This window comes from Schistocerca cancellata, chromosome 2 (genome assembly GCF_023864275.1).
Source record: "Schistocerca cancellata isolate TAMUIC-IGC-003103 chromosome 2, iqSchCanc2.1, whole genome shotgun sequence".
NCBI classification, from domain to species: domain Eukaryota; kingdom Metazoa; phylum Arthropoda; class Insecta; order Orthoptera; family Acrididae; genus Schistocerca; species Schistocerca cancellata.
In genome coordinates, this window is record NC_064627.1 from 139,796,328 (window position 1) to 139,812,043 (window position 15,716).

Sequence of the window (15,716 nt, forward strand, 5' to 3'; positions counted from 1 at the left end):
GTACCATCAGTTGCCGTTGGATGCGTCTTCCAAGGAATTTCTCGTCATCAACACTCCTTGTGGGTTGTATCAGTACCAGCGGTTACCATTTAGTGTCGCTAGTGTGCCGGCCATTTTTCAGTGGTTTTTGGAACAGTTCACGGCTTCCGTTCCTGGCTGCATCAACTACCTGGATGACATTGTTGTCACGGGGGCCTCCACTGAGGAGCACCTTCGCAATTTGCGTTCATTATTACGGGTTCTGCATTCGGCTGGGTTGAAGTGCAATCTGGACAAGTCACAGTTCTTCCAACCCTCCATTGTGTATCTTGGTTTCCACTTGTCCCGTGAAGGTATACGTCCTCTACGTCAGCACGTTGCGGCCATCACCGCTCTCCCCCGGCCGTCTACGGTCAAAGAACTTCAGGCGTTTCGGCAAGATTGCTTATTATCACAAATTCATTCCATCCGCGGCGGCGGTGGCTCATCCTCTGCATCAGCTGTTACGCAAAAACGTTCCTTTCTGTTGGTCCGACGAGTGTGAGCAGGCTTTTGTTCGCCTGAAGGCTCATTTGCGGTCGGGGCCTTGTCTTGCCACCTTTCATCCGGGTCAGCACTTGGTTCTAGCGACTGACGCGTCACAGTATAGCCTAGGGGCTGTTCTCGCCCATCGGTATGAGGATGGGTCGGAACGACCCATCGCCTATGCTTCAAAGACCCTCAACGATGCCCAACGGCGTTACTCTCAAATCGAAAAGGAGGCGCTCGCTATCATTTATGCTCTAAAAAAGTTCAGCGTTTTTTTGTATGGTTCTAAGTTTCACCTCATCACCGACCACAAGCGGCTGGTCTCTCTGTTCAGCCCATTGGCGTAGCTTCCGGATAAGGCAGCTCACCACCTGCAATGTTGGGCCTTATACTTGTCTTGTTTTCACTATGAAGCCCCACGGCCCAGCACGCCAATGCTGACGCATTGTCGCGATTGCCGATGGGTCCCGACCCGGTTTTCGATCGAGATGAACTACTCTGTTTCCACATTGATGAGGAAGAACATCGTGCGGTCGAGGGTTTTCCGCTTACAGGTTCGCAGGTCACGTCGGCTACTGCGCGGGACCCGGTCCTGCGTCAGGTGATCGGTTTTGTTCAACAGGGTTGGCCGGACAGGACCAAGGGCCGGGCATCGGATCCCCTTCACAACTACCATGCCTTGCGCCTTCGTCTGTCTGTTCGTGAGGGTGTTGTTCTTCTGGCCACGGATGGCGCATCTCCACGGGTCGTGGTGCCAGCTTCTCTTCGCAAAGATGTTCTCAAACTGTTGCATGAAGGCCATTGGGGGATTTCTCGGACTAAGTCCCTGGCCCGCAGGCATGTTTATTGGCCCGGTATCGATTCGGACATCTCCCACATGGTCGCTGCGTGTGGTCAGTGTGCTCAACAACTGGCTGCATCCCGTACAATGCCCTCTCTGTGGCCTGATCCGGCGCAGCCATGGGAACGGGTGCACGCTGACTTTGCCGGACCCTTCCTCGGCACTTATTGGCTACTGTTGATTGACGCCTTCTCGAAGTTTCTGTTTGTGGTTCGATGTCCGTCGCCCACCACTGCGGCGACGACGCTGGCTTTGTCCAAAAGCTTTGCGCTAGAAGGTCTTCCCTCCACGATTGTCACGGACAACGGCCCTCAGTTCTCTTCGCAGGCCTTCCGTGATTTTTGTACTGGACAAGGGATTCATCATGTTACAGCACCGCCCTTCCATCCCCAATCGAATGGGGAGGTCAAGCGCCTTGTCCGCACTTTCAAAAGCCAGATGAAAAAATTCCTTACTGATTTTTCTACCGATGACGCTCTGTTGCAATTTCTGAGTTCTTATCGCTTCACGCCTCTGGGTGATTGCAGCCCTGCTGAACTCTTGCATGGCCGCCAACCGCGCACTCTACTGCACCTGCTTCACCCTGTCAGGCCTGGTACTGTGTCCCCTAGTGCGGGCAACTGCTCGGTGGGCACCGAAGTGTGGGCACGAGGGTATGGATCTCGCCCTAAATGGATTCCAGGGGTGGTCAAGGCTCTTCGCGGCCGCCGGCTTTGTGAAATACGTACGGACGACGGCATGGTTGTTCATCATTATGACCAGATGCGCCCATGAGTGGTGGCCACGCCGGTGCCACCGCCCCTTCTTTCGCCTCCACCAGCCCGAGAAGCCAGTCCTGTCGCTTCTGCCGATCTCCCATGCGTGTCGTTGCAGCCACCGTCGCTGCCACTTCCAAGTACGCCGGAACCGGCCCCAGTCGCGATGCCGCCTTCTCTGGGAGCCATCTCGCTGGAGCACACCCCCAGGTCCACGACACCTATGGATGCTGCTCCGGAGTTTTCACCCATCATCTCGTCCAGGAGGCACGTTCCGCGCACAAGCTTCCGTCCTGGACATTTTCGACCATATTCTCGTGTTTCTCCGCGGGATCTTCTCGGGGTCTCCCAAGAGGCCATGGATGTCTCCGCACTGTCCGTGTCTCCACGGAAGTGAGTGTGTGTGTTTTTCTTTTTTTTTTTTTCAAGGGGGGAAAAGTGTTGTGACAGTGCCACAAGATTTAAAAGTGCTGCTACGTCAGTACTCAAACACGGCAATAGAGGCGCTCCGCAGCTCGGCTGAGCGCGGGAGCGCCACCTGGCTATGAACGGCGCCGGCCGCATGTCACGGCACGGCAGCTGAGTGAGAGATACAGAGTTGGTAGCATGAAACCCACTATTGTTTCTACGTTTGTATATCCACGCAATTTATTAGTGAATTAAAAGGTTATAACAGAGGGGTAAAAAAATTTTTTTTTATTTAATTTGTTTTATTTACAAAGCGAACTGCTGTAACATAATGATGTGTTCAAAATAACATATAATATCAATTGGTTTGAAGAAATGCATCATAATCTTCATATGCTGTTGTACAGTTTGACAAATCGTTAAAACACAACTGATTCAATAGCATGTGGCTGGCTGGCCGGCAGGCTTTCAGGCTGGTCCATCAGCCAGGCGGCCAGCTGGGGAACATTATCCCCGCCAGCTGGGATTCTAGACCTTAAAAAACAACAAATTAAGAATTTACAGAAGAATGCTGAAGATTAGATGGGTAGATCACATAACTAATGAGGAGGTATTGAATAGAATTGGGGAGAAGAGGAGCTTGTGGCACAACTTGACTAGAAGAAGGGATCGGTTGGTAGGACGTATTCTGAGACATCGAGGGATCATCAATTTAGTATTGGAGGGCAGCGTGGAGAGTAAAAATCGTAGAGGGAGACCAAGAGATGAATACACTAAGCAGATTCAGAAGGATGTAGGCTGCAGTAGGTACTGGGAGATGAAGAAGCTTGCATAGGATAGAGTAGCATGGAGAGCTGCATCAAACCAGTCTCAGGACTGAAGACCACAATATTAATATTTGCAATAAAATATTTTAGTCAATACGTATGCTCCCTTAACTTTATTCATCGCCATCAATAGCAGGAGAATAATTGTTGTCGTCTCCACCTTCTCATAGAGTGTTGTCCTCTGTTTTATGCAGGAAATTTGTGATACCACATTTTTTGAAGGATTGACCCACCATTGGTTGCGGAACGGAGTCTCATGCACTTGTCGCATGCTCATAAATCTGGGACAAATCTGGCTGTTTGATTTTTCTTCTCGGTATGAACTTTTGGTTTTCATCACCCATCCATTGCATTTAAGTGCAGCTTTGAATAGCCAATTTATACACACATCTACGCCTACATCTGCATCTACATGGTTACTCTGCAATTCACACTTAAGTGCCTGGCAGAGGGTTCCTCGAACCATTTTCATACTACTTCTCTACCATTCCACTCTCAAATGGCACGTGACAAAAAGGAACACCTAAATCTTTCTGTTTGAGCTCTGATTTCTCTTATTTTATTATGATGATCATTTCTCCCTACATAGGTGGGTGTCAACAAAATATTTTCGTATTCGGAAGAGAAAGTTGGTGATTGAAATTTCCTAAATAGATCTCGCCACAAAGAAAACTGCCTTTGTTTCAGTGACTGCCACCCCAACTCACATATCATATCAGTGACACTCTCACCCCTATTGCACGATAACACGAAACGAGCTGCCCTTCTTTGTACTTTTTCGATGTCGTCCGTCAGTCCTACCTGGTAAGGATCCCACACCGTGCAGCAATATTCCAGCAGAGGACGGACAAGTGTAATGTAGGCTGTCTCTTTAGTGGGTTTGTCCCATCTTCTAAGTGTTCTGCCAACAAAGCGCAGTCTTTGTTTCGCCTTCCCCACAGTATTATCTATGTGGTCTTTCCAATTTTAGTTGCTTGTGATTGTAATTCCTAGGTATTTAGTCGAATTGACAGCCCTTAGATTTGTGCAATTTATCATATACCCAAAGTTTATCGCATCTCTTTTAGTACCCATGTGGATGACCTCACACTTTCCTTTGTTTAATGACAATTGCCACTTTTCGTACCATACAGAAATTTTCTCTAGATCATTTTGTAATTGGAATTGATCGTCTGATGATTTTACCAGACAGTAAATTACATGTCATCTGCAAACAATCTAAGGGGGCTGCTCAGATTATAACCTAGATCATTTATGTAAATCTTGAACAGCAGACACTACCTTGCGGAACGCCAGATATCACTTCTGCTCTGCTTGATGATTTACTGTTATCACTACGAACTGTGACCACTCTGAGAGGGAATCACGAATCCAGTCACACAGCTGAGATGATACTCCATATGCATGCAATTTGATTAATAGTCACTTGTGAGGAATGGTATCAGAAGCCTTCTGGAAAACTAGGAATATGGAATCGATCTGAGATCCCTTGTCGACAGTACTCATTACTTCGTGTTGCACAAGAACGATTACTTCGTGTTGCACAAGAACGATATTTTCTGGATCTGTGTTGGTTATGTACCAATAAGCTTTTTCTTCAAGGTGATTCATAATGTTCAAGTACAGTATAGGCTCCAAAATTCTACTGCAAATTGAGGTCAGTGATATGGGTCTGTAATGCAATGGGTTACTCCTGTTTCCTTTTTTGAATATTGGTGTTACCTGTGCTACTTTCCAGTCTTTAGGAATAGACCTTTTGTCAAGTGAGCGGTTGTATATGATTGCTAAAGAACGTGGTTGTATATGATTTCTAAGAAAGGTGCTTTTGTGTCTGCATACTCTGAAAGGAACCTGATTGGTATACAATCTGCACTGGAAGACTTGCCTTTCTTAAGCGATTTGAGTTGTTTCGCAACACCTAAGATATCTACTTTTATGTCACTCATGCCAACAGCTGTTCTGGTTTCGAATTCTGGAATATTTACTTTGTGTTCTTTCATGAAGGAATTACGGAAAACTGTATTTAGTAACTCCTCTTTAGTGCCACCATCATTGGTAACATTTCCTTCCCTATTGTGCAGTTACGGTATTGACTGTTTTTTGCCACTACTTTGCATACGACCAGAATCTCTTTGGGTTTTCTACCGTATTTTGAGACAATGTTTCATTTTGAAAACTAGTAAAAGCATCTCGCATTGACATAGGCACTAAATTTCGATTTTCCGTGGAACTTAGCCAGTCATCGGGATTTTGCTTTCTCCTGAATTTTGAATTTGGCATGCTTTTTCCGTTGCTTCTGCAACAGTGTTCTGACATGTTTTGTGTACCATGGTGGATCAGTCCCGTCTCTTATTAACGTACGCAGTATGAATCTATCTACTGCTGTTGATACCGTATCTTTGAATTTGAGCCATATCTGGTCTACTCTTACGTAATTAGCTTGGAAGGAATGGAGACTCTCCCTTAGGAAGGTATCAAGCGAATTTTTATCTGCTGTTTTAAATAGATATATTTTGCGTTTATTTTTTAGTGGGTTTGGTTGATACGGTTTTGAGCCTCACTACAATGACCTTGTGTTCACTAATCCCTGTATCCGTCATGACGCTCTTTATTAGATCAGGATTATTTGTGGCTAAGAGGTCAGGTGTGTTTTTGCAACCATTTACAATTCGTGTGGGCTCATGAACTAATTGTTCAAAGTAATTTTCAGAGAAAGCATTTAGAGTACAATTTCGGAAGATTGTTTTCTGTTTACTACCGGCTTTGAACATGTATTTTTGCCAACAAATTGAGGGTACATTGAAGTCTCCACCAATTATAACTGTATGTAGTGGTTATAGGATTGATATTAGGCCTCCAGGGTTAATGACCAAGTCAGTTTTCCCTTCGTGTAATTTGTCTCGCCCTTCCTTAGTTGTATGTCCGAGGAAGCTGTCCAGGACCAACATGTTACGTAAATTCGGTAACGCACCAGGATGACGTTGCCAAACATGTGTCATCCAGTCAATCACAAGGTCATTGTCCACCCGGCCTTTCAGATTTTCTCATACTAATATGCGTTTCACTGATATTTTAGGAATAGTTCCCTTCTAAATATCCCTTAAGGTGCTAGCCTTCATCCATCACCAGTTACACACATCACTGTACACCTTTGCTTCTCACTGCTGCCAGTTCATATCTCCTTTCCTGTTCACGGTGTTGTCGAGTGACATCTCAAAATAGACTGGCATTTGATCCAGGTTGCTAATTTGCAATAATAGAGGGGACTGTTAGCATCGCAGATTAAAATGCACTATTTTTTTCCTCGTAATCGCCTTTGAAGCCGTTTTCCTCTGGAATCATAATTCATTTCGTTTGAATTATCTTGATAGCCAGCCCCAGCTAGCTTTGAAACTGGTAATGTCTAGTTCTTTGGCTAAAGTCAGTGCTTCAAGTTGGCACATTTCGCTCGTCACCGCATGTCCATATTGTGCTCTACCATCTGAGCTACCCAAGCACGACTCACGCCTCGTCCTCACAGCTTTACTTCTGCCAGTATTATTTGAGTGTATACTGTATAAGTGAAAGCTTTTCTTGTAGCTGTACCTAATTTAAACCATTGTATTTCCATGTTTATGAGTTTGCGCTACTGAACAGTGATGTTGCTATTGGCTGAGTACATCTTATGTCCTACACTCTGAATGTCTGTTGTCATTGTTTGACTAGGTCTTATGACAGAGCTTTGATTGGGTGATGAAAGAACATCATAATTTTGATTTCAGTGCTTCGTAGGCTACAGTGCTGTATTTGGTGGAAGCTGTATTTATACTTTTGTAATACGAATATGTGCAGCCTGTATGTTGCTATGTTTGAAAGATCTTTCTGAAAACACTATAATGTCTGTGCTGCTGTATAAAATCTTCGTTCAAAGGATTGATAAGTCTTACAGTTCCCACAACACAGTTCCCACAACCTGATTATGTGGAGTGAATGTCTCATAATTCCCAATATATGTCAGTGTAGTTAGGATATATATTGGATAGATAGAAATTCTACTCACCAAGCGGCGGCAGAACATACATAATGGACAGTTGTAATTGGCAAGTTTTTGAAGCCAGTGGCTCCTTATTCAGGGAGAAGGGTTGATGGGGAAGGAAGATGAGTGAAGGATAAGGACTGGAGAGGTCTAGGAAAAGGGGTAGATTTCGGAAAAGTCACCCAGAACCGTGGGTCAGGTGAGACTTACCGCATGGGATGAGAAGGAAAGTCTTTCCTTCTAGGAAAAAGAGGTCTAGGAAAAGGGATAGATTTTGGGAAAGCCACCCAGAACCATGGTCAAGGGTGACTTACCACATGGGATGAGAAGGAATAAGTTTGTGTGGAAGATTTTGGGATGGTGATTACATTTCAAACCATACTGTCTGCAGCTCATGCAAAAGTTAAGGAAAGTCTTTTATCTATTCAGTTAAATTATTTTGTCAATAATTTGATTGTTTCTATAAATTTGGTAGTAAAATGTGAAACGTCAAATAGAAAGTAGAATATAGGGTCCATTATAAATGATTAATTTGTTTTCAGAGATCTATATTTTCCAAAATATTACATGTAAAAGATATGATTGTTGCTTGAGTAGAATCATAAACTCACTGAGTTTTCCTTGCGCCCCCCCCCCCAATTGGTGTTACAAGTGCTATGCATTGACAAAATGGTGACAAAGCAGAAAAATAGTTTTTTGTGCATTGGAGTATGCAAGGTGTTTATCTGTTACAGCAGTGTAGCATGCATTCAAAAGGAATTATGGAAAAGAACCACCATGTAAAAAGAGCATTGTGTGTAGGTATCAACAGCTTAGTGACATTAGTTCTCTTTGTAAACAGAAAAGTATCAGTCGACCAAGTATGCCAGATGCAACCATGAATGGGGTGAGGGAAAATTTCTTGCGCAGTCCAAAAAAAGTCAATGGTCTGTGCATGCTACAAACTCAGGCTATTCCAGCAAACTGTGTGGAAGAGTTTGGGATGGTGATTACACTTCAAACTGTACTGTCTGCAGCTCATGCAAAAATTAAAAACCACAAGATTATGGCCAATCGTTCTATTTTTCATCACAGTACAGGAACCACTTGTGGATAAACATGCCCCCTCCAAGTTGATATAGAGCAATGAATCAACCTTCCATTTATCTGTAAAAGTTAATCAACACAGTGTGAGACTGTGGGGAAATGGAAACTGGTAATTAATTGCTTCTTGAATAATTAAAGAAAATTTAATGATGGACAGATGATGAGTGTAATTAACATAAATACGTATATAAATAAACTTGCCTTCCTAATAACCTTTATAACACTTTTTAATGTACTGTAGGAATACACGTTTTTAAACAATACTGGCACAGCGGCACTAGTCATACGTCCACCCACTACCACTTATAGGAACAAACAGGTGAAGATACCGAAATTAATCAATTGAAGAGTGTGTCTCTTCTCTTTTTTGTATAAAAACATTATCTCTGGCACAAATCAGTTCACTAATTCATGTTTGGCTTTACATCTATAAAAAGAAAAGAACAAAGAAAAAAAAGAAAAAATAATGTTTTCCATTACAGGCTGAGTAATGAATCTCTTAAATCATGGAGGGCTTGGCTCTCATGCAAAACTTAATGCTTTGGAGGACCACCCACGTAGAAAAATTTCAGGTCATGTAGATCAGCCATTTATACCCTTTATTTAAAATTTTACTGGCATGTTTGTGTTTGATATATCATGAAGGGCAACACAAGCTAAAAATAACCGATCTTCAAGATTAGTTTTTCATGCTTATTTTATTTCTTTCATAGGTTGCAAATTATGCAATAATGATGAAAAAAAGTATAATTAGCCTTTAAAAAAAAGAAAAGAAAAAAGTGCGAGGTTAGTTCTTGAGCATTTTCACACATTGTTGAAATTTTCAGTTGTGGTTGTTTCCACACCTGACTCTTGATTCTGAGAATTTCGTCTTCCAGTAACATGTGGCAGCCCCTCATATCTGAGTGTTGATGTTGTCTCTATGTGAATGATGAGTAGTGGTGAACATGATATGGCACTGTCCCCCCCCCCCCCCCCCCCCCCCCCGCCCATTTTTCCAGATCGCCTGACCTAATGCCTTGCGACTTTTTTGGGGTAAGATTAAAGACCGTGTTTATGTTTACGTACCCGCATTGCAAGGAACTCTGGAGTAGCTCAGAGAATACATACATGCTGCTGTGATGACCATTGACAGGATGTTGTTACACAAGGTATGGAACGAACTTGACTACCACTTTGATGAATTGTGTTGTGACCAGAGAGGTATTCACAGAACATTTGTAGAGTGAAAAATGGTGAGCTTGTGGTTCTGTTCTAATGTCTATCATCTTTGTACATGAGTCATTGGAAAACACATAGCTTTGAAAACAAATGAATTATTTACAGTAGACCTGTACGTTTTTTTCTTTTTTCTTGACATAATGTTACTTTTTATTAAAAATCTGATTCAGTCTTGAAACTTCCTGGCAGATTAAAACTGTGTGCCCGACCGAGACTCGAACTCGGGACCTTTGCATTTCGTGGGCAAGTGCTCTACCAACTGAGCTACCGAAGCACGACTCACGTCCGGTACTCACAGCTTTACTTCTGCCAGTACCTCGTCTCCTACCTTCCAAACTTTACAGAAGCTCTCCTGCGAAACTTGCAGAACTAGCACTCCTGAAAGAAAGGATATTGCGGAGACATGGCTTAGCCACAGCCTGGGGATGTTTCCAGAATGAGATTTTCACTCTGCAGCGGAGTGTGCGCTGATATGAAACTTCCTGGCAGATTAAAACTGTGTGCCCGACCGAGACTCGAACTCGGGACCTTTGCCTTTCGCGGGCAAGTGCTCTACCAACTGAGCTACCGAAGCACGACTCACGTCCGGTACTCACAGCTTTACTTCTGCCAGTACCTCGTCTCCTACCTTCCAAACTTTACAGAAGCTCTCCTGCGAAACTTGCAGAACTAGCACTCCTGAAAGAAAGGATATTGCGGAGACATGGCTTAGCCACAGCCTGGGGGATGTTTCCAGAATGAGATTTTCACTCTGCAGCGGAGTGTGCGCTGATATGAAACTTCCCGGCAGATTAAAACTGTGTGCCCGACCGAGACTCGAACTCGGGACCTTTGTCTTTCCGGGCAAGTGCTCTACCAACTGAGCCACCGAAGCACGACTCACGTCCGGTACTCACAGCTTTACTTCTGCCAGTACCTCGTCTCCTACCTTCCAAACTTTACAGAAGCTCTCCTGCGAAACTTGCAGAACTAGCACTCCTGAAAGAAAGGATATTGCGGAGACATGGCTTAGCCACAGCCTGGGGGATGTTTCCAGAATGAGATTTTCACTCTGCAGCGGAGTGTGCGCTGATATGAAACTTCCTGGCAGATTAAAACTGTGTGCCCGACCGAGACTCGAACTCGGGACCTTTGCCTTTCGCGGGCAAGTGCTCTACCAACTGAGCTACCCAAGCACGACTCACGTCCGGTACTCACAGCTTTACTTCTGCCAGTACCTCGTCTCCTACCTTCCAAACTTTACAGAAGCTCTCCTGCGAAACTTGCAGAACTAGCACTCCTGAAAGAAAGGATATTGCGGAGACATGGCTTAGCCACAGCCTGGGGGATGTTTCCAGAATGAGATTTTCACTCTGCAGCGGAGTGTGCGCTGATATGAAACTTCCTGGCAGATTAAAACTGTGTGCCCGACCGAGACTCGAACTCGGGACCTTTGCCTTTCGCGGGCAAGTGCTCTACCAACTGAGCTACCCAAGCACGACTCACGTCCGGTACTCACAGCTTTACTTCTGCCAGTACCTCGTCTCCTACCTTCCAAACTTTACAGAAGCTCTCCTGCGAAACTTGCAGAACTAGCACTCCTGAAAGAAAGGATATTGCGGAGACATGGCTTAGCCACAGCCTGGGGGATGTTTCCAGAATGAGATTTTCACTCTGCAGCGGAGTGTGCGCTGATACGAAACTTCCTGGCAGATTAAAACTGTGTGCCCGACCGAGACTCGAACTCGGGACCTTTGCCTTTCGCGGGCAAGTGCTCTACCAACTGAGCTACCGAAGCACGACTCACGTCCGGTACTCACAGCTTTACTTCTGCCAGTACCTCGTCTCTTACCTTCCAAACTTTACAGAAGCTCTCCTGCGAAACTTGCAGAACTAGCACTCCTGAAAGAAAGGATATTGCGGAGACATGGCTTAGCCACAGCCTGGGGGATGTTTCCAGAATGAGATTTTCACTCTGCAGCGGAGTGTGCGCTGATATGAAACTTCCCGGCAGATTAAAACTGTGTGCCCGACCGAGACTCGAACTCGGGACCTTTGTCTTTCCGGGCAAGTGCTCTACCAACTGAGCCACCGAAGCACGACTCACGTCCGGTACTCACAGCTTTACTTCTGCCAGTACCTCGTCTCCTACCTTCCAAACTTTACAGAAGCTCTCCTGCGAAACTTGCAGAACTAGCACTCCTGAAAGAAAGGATATTGTGGAGACATGGCTTAGCCACAGCCTGGGGGATGTTTCCAGAATGAGAGTTTGTCACTCTGCAGCGGAGTGTGCGCTGATATGAAACTTCCTGGCAGATTAAAACTGTGTGCCCGACCGAGACTCGAACTCGGGACCTTTGCCTTTCGCGGGCAAGTGCTCTACCAACTGAGCTACCGAAGCACGACTCACGTCCGGTACTCACAGCTTTACTTCTGCCAGTACCTCGTCTCCTACCTTCCAAACTTTACAGAAGCTCTCCTGCGAAACTTGCAGAACTAGCACTCCTGAAAGAAAGGATATTGCGGAGACATGGCTTAGCCACAGCCTGGGGATGTTTCCAGAATGAGATTTTCACTCTGCAGCGGAGTGTGCGCTGATATGAAACTTCCTGGCAGATTAAAACTGTGTGGCCGACCGAGACTCGAACTCGGGACCTTTGCCTTTCGCGGGCAAGTGCTCTACCAACTGAGCTACCGAAGCACGACTAACGTCCGGTACTCACAGCTTTACTTCTGCCAGTACCTCGTCTCCTACCTTCTAAACTTTACAGAAGCTCTCCTGCGAAATTTGCAGAACTAGCACTCCTGAAAGAAAGGATATTGCGGAGACATGGCTTAGCCACAGCCTGGGGGATGTTTCCAATATGAGATTTTCACTCTGCAGCGGAGTGTGCACTGATATGAAACTTCCTGGTAGATTAAAACTGTGTGCCCGACCGAGACTCGAACTCGGGACCTTTGCCTTTCGCGGGCAAGTGCTCTACCAACTGAATGGCAAAAGGCAAAGGTCCCGAGTTCGAGTCTCGGTCGGGCACACAGTTTTAATCTGCCAGGAAGTTTCATATCAGCCCACACTCCGCTGCAGAGTGAAAATCTCATTCTGGAAACATCCCCCAGGCTGTGGTTAAGCCATGTCTCCGCAATATCCTTTCTTTCAGGAGTGCTAGTTCTGCAAGTTTCGCAGGAGAGCTTCTGTAAAGTTTGGAAGGTAGGAGACGAGGTACTGGCAGAAGTAAAGCTGTGAGTACCGGACGTGAGTCGTGCTTCGGTAGTTCAGTTGGTAGAGCACTTGCCCGCGAAAGGCAAAGGTCCCGAGTTCGAGTCTCGGTCGGGCACACAGTTTTAATCTGCCAGGAAGTTTCATATCAGCGCCCACTCCGCTGCAGAGTGAAAATCTCATTCTGGAAACATCCCCCAGGCTGTGGCTAAGCCATGTCTCCGCAATATCCTTTCTTTCAGGAGTGCTAGTTCTGCAAGTTTCGCAGGAGAGCTTCTGTAAAGTTTGGAAGGTAGGAGACGAGGTACTGGCAGAAGTAAAGCTGTGAGTACCGGACGTGAGTCGTGCTTCGGTAGCTCAGTTGGTAGAGCACTTGCCCGCGAAAGGCAAAGGTCCCGTGTTCGAGTCTCGGTCGGGCACACAGTTTTAATCTGCCAGGAAGTTTCATATCAGCGCACACTCCGCTGCAGAGTGAAAATCTCATTCTGATTCAGTCTTCATTAATAAATATCTCAGTTTGATAATAGATAATTAATTAATTTAAACAAGGGTTGCTACTGGTGAGACTCTACCAGCGACTTTGAAAATACAAGACAAAATGCTACACACTCAGCCATAGGCAGATTTATTGAAAGTATTGTGATGTTAAATACTTTTAGGCTTAATTGCATTCGAAAATCAGTAAATTAGGGTTTTTCATGTTGTCATCCTACATGTATGTAGATAATTGAAGAGGGTGATATCAGGCAACCAGTACCAGGTCTCAACAGTATGTATATAATTCATTTGCTGTACACATTGGTATTTACTGAACCATGTTACTGGTTTGTTGGCACAAATTCATATTGAGTAGTAATTTTGTAAGTGCTGCAAGATTTCAAACAAAAGTGAATGAAGAGCCAAACATGATATATTTGTTGTCCTCTAATATGGTTGAAACATGATTTGAGCAGTCCCCTGCTGTTTAATAAATGTTTTTGCTAGCTATTTAGTAGTAAGCTGAATGCAGAATAACACTTATTCTTGAAGTGTCTTCAGTTACCTTTAAGTAGGTAATATAGAAATTATGACGTGTGGCCTTAAGTGAAAAACGTCTTCAGTTATCTTATGTTTGGGAATATATATCCATATATCGTGTATGTAGCATACATTAAGCAGAGTTGGGTGGCAGAATTCTTTTGTGTTAAAATTTATTCTCTGAGAGAGACATTAGTAACAGAGTTTATTAATGCATACATTTTTATACTTAATGTTGTTGTTATTTAGCAGTGGGTGTGGAGGACAAACAACTGAAAATGATCAAGAGCATGAAACTCGTGCAACAACAAAGTCAGTTCCAGCTGCATCAACAACAACAGCACCTAACACTGTCGATGGGCGAGTTCTTCTGTAAGTCTCCCAACAATAAATATTTAAACATTTATTATCAGTGTCAGTGCACTCAAACTTCACAGGTATATTTTGTTTTGTGTTGAAGTGTTGTTACTTTGATGACACAAAGGCCACTTCTTGTAGTAGAAGAGATATAAAAGTAAATGGACACGTGTTCATTTAAACAGTTTTTCTGGAACATTCAGTCTTATTAAATTGTAAACTGCATTCACAACAGCAGTTGTATTGTCGGTATATGATCGTTTCAAATTTTTTTGGAATTTATAACAAAGAGGTTTCTCCATTTCTCTTATTGGGGCATGGTGCAGAGGATAACCCATTCATTCTGATGAGCAGATGCACCTTCTTCAACAGGCCTCCTCCAGTGGTTTGTTTTTGCCAAACTTATCCTCCATTTGTCCTTGTGTGCCATTTCATATATCGTGCAAGGTTCTCCTTTATCGTAGTCGTGATAGACACCAAGTGTGTTCCTCTGTGGTATGGTTTTATTTTTTATACAATTTTATAAAAATAAACAAATTTGTACAGTTTATGCAACTAAATTTATACAAATAAACACCAATTTTGAAGATGGCCACTTATAATGGGCTTTCATGAATTATTGTTGCTTCTGCTTGAAATACACTCAGGGTGTATACGACCCGGGACAACTGGGAAATCCGGGAAAAACCCGGGAATTTTTCGGAATTCTGGGAATTTTTCATTGTTTTAGCTTTCATTAAAATTTTTTTTATATTTGACTGGTAAGAATTGACTCTCTAGCAAAGAATGTTACTATATCCTGCTACTGGAGAATGATAATGCAGCAATAAAATATAAACGAGAGAAAAAAAAGTAAAACTTCAGTGGCAAAGGAAATGCGCAATTTACAACAACAAAACCCTGTGCACACACAAGCGTCTGCAAATAGCAAAACTATGTCAAAGGCCATAGGGCGAAGACTATGTAAATCTTCGTAACAATAAACTGCTTGCTGTGAGCATGATGTCATAACTGTTCACATTAGGTTCGTTTGACCAGTTGCCAGCGGGCTGATTCCCGTGCGCAGTTGACCCACGTATGAGCAGTACCTTCTCCGCTTTCCGCTACTTGAAGTGTGGCTGTTAGCTGTATAGGCATTAGTAGCAAGTAGCCAGATGCTAACGAAAAATTTTTTTCTTGCGTGCCCTAGCTGCCAGATATGCTCAAGCGCAGAGTTGTCTTGAGTTGAGAGCATTAGTCTCCACGTGACCCGTGTTTACATTAAGTGATTTAATCTTTCACCTGAGGCAATCATTTTATTTGAAACGAAGTGTTTCATGCCTCAGTATTGGTTAGTTCCAACTGTTTACTGAATTTCAAGTGCACGTTATCATCTTCTGCCATGTGTCGCATTATGCCGTAATAAAGAAACAAAAATGAGCTAGTAGAATACTGGTACTCCAAGAAAATATACATCCTAAAAACCACACTGAAAAACTTAATATCA

General features: G+C 44.0%; 1 protein-coding gene across 1 annotated transcript in view; it reads left to right on the plus strand.

Annotated features, from left to right (window-relative positions):
* The window catches only part of LOC126151896 (uncharacterized), a 279,605-nt gene that overhangs the window by 94,723 nt on the left and 169,166 nt on the right, over positions 1 to 15,716 (plus strand). The window contains exon 4 of the mRNA XM_049915972.1: positions 14,126 to 14,245. Coding sequence (XP_049771929.1) covers positions 14,126 to 14,245 — 120 coding nt within the window. The remainder of the gene's footprint in view (positions 1 to 14,125; positions 14,246 to 15,716) is intronic.